The sequence below is a fragment of the Hemiscyllium ocellatum genome, chromosome 17 (assembly GCF_020745735.1).
Source record: "Hemiscyllium ocellatum isolate sHemOce1 chromosome 17, sHemOce1.pat.X.cur, whole genome shotgun sequence".
In the NCBI taxonomy this organism is placed as follows: domain Eukaryota; kingdom Metazoa; phylum Chordata; class Chondrichthyes; order Orectolobiformes; family Hemiscylliidae; genus Hemiscyllium; species Hemiscyllium ocellatum.
This window is the reverse complement of record NC_083417.1, coordinates 21553412-21559411: the sequence shown is the minus strand read 5'-3', so window position 1 is coordinate 21559411 and position 6000 is coordinate 21553412. Positions and strand designations below refer to the sequence as shown.

The 6000-nt window shown below is 37.7% G+C and overlaps 1 protein-coding gene across 2 annotated transcripts in view; it reads right to left on the bottom strand.

Moving 5' to 3' along the window:
• Positions 1-277: 277 nt before the first annotated feature.
• mlycd (malonyl-CoA decarboxylase) overlaps positions 278-6000 on the bottom strand; it is a 42654-nt gene continuing 36931 nt past the window's right edge. For both annotated transcript variants that reach the window (XM_060837612.1, XM_060837613.1), the window contains one exon: positions 278-2025. In XM_060837612.1, coding sequence (XP_060693595.1) covers positions 1492-2025 — 534 coding nt within the window. In that variant the 3' untranslated portion in view covers positions 278-1491. The remainder of the gene's footprint in view (positions 2026-6000) is intronic.

The following is a 6000-nucleotide window of genomic DNA, read 5'->3' as shown; positions in this document are numbered from 1 at the left end:
AGGACCTATGAACCTGCACTCTAAGGTCTCTTTGATCAGCAACACTGCCTAGTTCATGGGGACAAATACAAGAGCTTTCACAAGTACTTAACTCTCTACCCAACTGTCTAGCAGGGAAGCATACTGACATAACTGGGAGCCCAATATATAAATAATGAAAGCAAACTAATTGTAGTGTTCATTGCAAATTAAGCATAAACAGTCAGGCTAAATATTTAAATTTTATTCAAATTGAAAAATCATCATGGCGTTAAATTCTCTTAGAAGAGAGGTAACGTATTTTATTCTCTAATGGCTATGTAAAATAGTATTTTTCACAAAACCTAAAGTCAATTTAAATAATAATCTCCATAGGTAGGTTGTAGATTAAATACAGTAATAGAAGAACTTTTTCATGGATTTAAAATACATGACAGTAGCTACAGATTAACATATGGAGATCATGTAGCATGTTATAGTGCCCGGATCTGTGAGCCAGAGATTCCAGATTTGAATTCCACTTCAAGACTTACCAGCTATTTAAGATAAGCTCATAATGTAGTCAATCAGATTGATTATTAGCCTGTAATTATCATCCAATAAAGCTGATGGTAGGCAGTATAAGTGAGTGTATTTCCTGGTCAACCATTCATTAAAAGGAATTGGAAAGTCACTCCAGTACCTTGCCAAAAGTAGGGACTATTCCAAAGGAAAACCACAGCCCAATCCTTAGGAACAAGGAGAAAGAAAAGACAGATATGTTTTTGCAAATAACTTGTTAAACTGTTTTGTTCAGTCAGTTATAAGGCAAGGTGCAAGTCCAAACGTCAGCAGATAGTATTTTGTGTTAGACTAAAAAATGGCATTATGATATCCATGAGTTGGCAAGAAATCATCTAGCTAAAAGCAAACATTAATGACAAACCACCAATGAGGGAGACTGCTTAGCAGTGGTATACGGATTCCTGTCACCATCATAGGAGAGTTTATGTGAAATTGATCATATTTAAACCAAAAATAAGATAAAGAGCAGCAATACAATTAACAGTAAGTTGGTTCTGATGGCTTTTTTTTTAAATTGAAGAAGTACACTGATGCCCTATTGAAAATAATTATCTCTTTCTCTCAGGTTGGCAGATGTTACAATAATACTGGATGCAGTTCAGAAGGGACTACAAATCAATATTATTTCACTGGCAGCAAGACATTCTGTGCCATAAAAGTCACCATAAAAAGTTCATTCTTTCTTTCTAACGGCTGACGATTCATCAGTTCGACAATAATAAATTTTGTTTTCATTTGGAGATTTCAGCATTCATGTAGCTCATCATTAAATAGATTTACATAATATATTATCAATAAAACTGGCAAAATAAAATTGCTGTTCCACAACAAATTTCATGTTTAATTTTTTTGTTGTTGCAATTTCTTATTTAAACATTAACGAGTAATAATGATAGTTAAAATTAATTCATTATTTTCAAAACAGTTCATTTTCCTGTGAAGCTCCAGTTAAAGTTTGCTGATTGTCTGACATTGAGCTACAAGGCTCAGAATTTGCTTAGATGCCTCAATCTGTCTTGTTCTCAAATATTGGGCACTATTTCGATTGGCATCTTCGAGGAAGTATCGATAGTTTGCCATAATTCCAAAGGATGACGAAAGACCACGAGGACTTGTGTCAGCCAGCCAGTTTATTCGCCATATCACAGCACCATTTTGAAGATGAAAGTTAGCTACTGGATCAAGGGCACCCCCACGATGTTTTTCTCCATATAGATACCAGGCACAAAGTCGCATAAGTGGGGTCTCAAGAATTTGAACTAATTTGTCAGACTTCACCCATTCATTGTTACAAAGTAAATGCTGAAGTTTTTCTAACACAGGTCCTTCAATGATGTCCTGGATTTCTTTGTATTCAAGTTCTGTAAAGATCTGGTTCAATTTCCCTTCCTTGATTTTGAAACTGAGGGTTCCACGCAGCCACTTTGTGAAGTCGGGAATAGGGGACAGACTGGAGAATTGGCTCATATGAGGAAACTCAACCTATAGATCACAGACAAAAAAAAAATAAATGTCAACATAGCACTGCTACAATTCCATCATTATTGCTTTGTTTCACCAAGTCTGTTCTGCTATTCTATTCAACATTGTGAAAAGAAATTAGACCACGGTGCTATATGTAAGTTTCGAAACAAAAAGTTTCTTTATGGAAAAATGTTCTTGCTATCTAATTTCTTATATTGAACTGTAGAACATTCAAATTGTAAAACTGGTGTACATTATTATTCTGAAACAGACAATATTCTCAATGGATGTGTTTCTTCTCAGAATTAGCTCAAAACTTGTTCAAGTTCCAACATTTGTAAACTGAGAAGTGAATTTTGTGGATATTTCCAATGTTGCAATTTACTAAAAAGATGTGTACATTAACTGAGCAAAGTAGTCAGTTTGGAAATCATGCTTTATAATATTAATAACAAATATGGAATAATGACTGCAAAGGGACATCATAAGAACAAGTCTTTTATCCATATTGGGTAAAACCAAGGGCTGCAGATGCTGGAAACCAGAGTCTAGATTAGAGTGGTGCTGGAAAAGGTCAGGTTAGGCAGCATCCGAGGAAAATCGACGTTTCGGGCAAAAGCCCTTCATTCCTGAACACAACATTAAAGTTTTTTTTTCAATTTAGCAGCAGGATAAAATGCAACTGTAACACTCTAAGTACACTATGAGCACTTTGAGCACACAGATTTGTTCCCTACTTGTTTCTCATCTGTGTGAGCTACAAGTGAGGACAAAATTAGTTAGGTGTTCGAAAATAATGGGACTCTACACAATTTTTTTTTCTCGTATGCTTCCTTAACTGGAACTCTAAGATGTCCATGTTTTTCACACATTTAAAATAGGTTATGGATTTATCAACTTTTTTTTGAAACAGAAAACACAAACTATCTTACTCTTCCTGCAGCAAGTGCCAGTCTCTCATTTCTCACCTGCTGGGATCCTACAAATACTTTCCCATTGTAAACAAACAAACTAGTGCCCAGACTGGACAGTATTGTCGTATGATTCTGACGACAATAAAAAACTGTGGATATATGTAACAATAGAAACAATACTGAAGACTTGTGAAATAGAAGCAAGTTGAATCACATGATAATTTATACTACCTATTCCTTTAGCCTTCCAGAATATTAAATTAACATTTGCATTATCTGGCACTTCACAGACCAAGATGCATCACCGACAGGCAACTCCAACTACCCACCACCCCACTAAAGAACAACTGTGTACTTCATTAATTGGACACTATATGGACAATAACCAGCGACTGAGGGTGGGCATGATGGCAAAACAAGCTTCATCTGACTATTCTTAGGATTAATAACAGCACAGCCAAATCAACAAACACTCTCTATTGTGTTCACTTGCTGTTACAGTACTCACTCAGCTGTGTTTTTGATCTCAAACAGCATGCGTGGCTCCCCTGGTCAATTAACGGTCAGGATTCAAATGAATGAATGGTGCCTGGTTACTATGCAAGTCAGTATTGCTTCAACTAACCAGAATTCTCATTTTACTGTGTGCTCTTCAAACAGTGTGCCACGTAATGTAAATTTTACTGTATGCCTCAATCAAATTGTGAGCTAATGACATTCCAACAGGTTCCTGCCAATGTTAAAAATCATGATTTTTTTTTGCTCTGCATGTGTGGAGCTTCTTTCTTCATTTCAACATTACTTCATTCGCAACAATCTCCACATAACAGACACCTGAGATGAGGAATGAAACATTACCATAAGATTGCTCTCTCCTTAGAAAAAAACAAGTGATGGTGGTTTAACCCAAGGGTCATCATGTCTCAAGCAAAGGGTGAGGCCTTCACGATAACCTCAGCTAGTACAAGAATTCAACCTGTGCTGTTGGGATTGCTCTGCATTGCAAACCACTATCCAACCAACTAAGCTAATTGATTCTCTGTGGAAAATAATGGGTGCACGTTGGCACACTATTGATAGTTTTGCACTCAGGAACTGGTGATCCTTTAGAACAGCCACATTTAAGTGGTTTATCTACATTCTTAGAACAGTTGTGTTCCATTTTCTTTTAATCTTCTAGCCTAAAGCAAAGTTGACTAAATAAGAACAGGTAAAACACAGATTTGCTTCAAGGATTTTCAGCAGTGGGGATGGCAAAACATGTCTCTGGGGCTTATTTTACCTCAAAAGGCAGAGTTGTGATTATGCACGGGCAATGACTGCATTGAAATGGGAGACGTGTTTGTAATATTAATGTCCTGTTACATTAAAGGTCAACAAGGAAATTCAGTAAAATCTCCTTGCTAAGGATAGGCGCTGCAGATTGATGGGAGAAATACTGGGAATAAGATTTACATTAATTACATCACACAAAAAAAAAATCAATCAACACATTGATTATACAATCTTATTAAAAAAACATTAGTTATGTGGTAAAGCTGCACTGAGATACAGTATCAACCCGAAGAGATGCAAATTTGAATGCACTGCAAGTCATAGCACTTTTACATATCCTGGGCAAATTATGGGTTTGATGGTGGGGGCATTTAATTTGTTGGGAAGTGATGGGAAGGGGCCTGATTTGAAGACCATTTCCTCTCTTTTGCTATCAATTTTCCCCTTTTGCCAATTCTCATGACAGATACCCACCCTGCCTCCACACCCTTCTCTTCTACCATCTTCAACTTCAGCCCGAGACTCACTAATCCAAGGACTCTGGTGAGTGTCATACCAGCAGTCATTACTTCGCAGTGGCAAAAAGCTGCCAGCCTCTGATCCTGAGCAAAGCGCAGTGCTGCTAAGTGCCCCTTAAGACAGGCAACGTGGGGCTTTTGCTGGTTCTGTAGCTAATAGATACGACCTCTATAAATACCATCCTTTATTGCAGGATAACAATTTATAAATGATGGACAAAATTCTATCAATTAATTTCCTACTTTAAATGTAATTATGTCATAGATGAAACAGAGCTTCTTATTGATACTGGAGCTGCAGATATTCAGTCAAGCAGGGAGTATTTCATCGCATGCCTGATTTGTGCTTTACAACAGCTAGAGAGGCTTTAGGGGTTCAAGAGGTGCGTTACTCACTGCAAGATTCCTGGCCCTTTCAGCCACTGTTTATATAACTAATCTGGTTTAGCTTCTGGTCAAAGGTAACTCCAAGGATGTTGACAGGGGTGGATTCAGTGATGGCAATACTTAAAGTTGATCAATAAATGCTTACCTAGCCAGCCTCATGCATATCATGACTGAATTTTTAAAAATGCCCTATCTCAAAATGTGATTCTTTTTAAAAGACAAAATAACTGCAGATGTAAATATTGTGACTTGCTGCCTAAACAAAATTGAAGAGTGACTAATGGGATGTGATAACTAAAGATGGTAATGAATTTTAAACAGAGTAACTAATAATTTCTTGTGAGTTCAAAGAAATCAAACAGTAGACAACTACTCTGTTCAATAGCAAGCCACCCCCTGCAGATTACACCCAAACCTACAGATACATTGTGTTTTTCCCTTTGAAAAGGACTAGGTTAAATAAAAGCTGTTTCAACTCTATAGAAGGGTATTGTTGGGATTGAGTATTCTCGTATGCTGCAATCTGGGTTTAACTGTTAGACTGCTATGATGATCGCACTAGGAGGACCATCCCTCAGACACCCCTGTGCTGCAGGTAAAGGAACATGTAGCTGCATTCAAGAGTGCTGCAAACTAGAAGGCTGCAGGATTCCCAAGGGGAAAATGAAGTGTTGTTCTTCCAGCTTGCACTGAGCTTCACTGGAGTAATGTAGCAAGCCCATGACTGAGATGCTGACCAGGGACACAGTTCAGCCACCATAAAACACATATTCCCCACCCTTCACTTGTCAGACTTCCAAGGGAACTGCTCCCTCCACGACACACTGATCCATTCCTCCTCCTCTCCCAACTTCTACCCACACCCTCAAAGCACCTTCCCATGCAATTGTAAAAGGTGT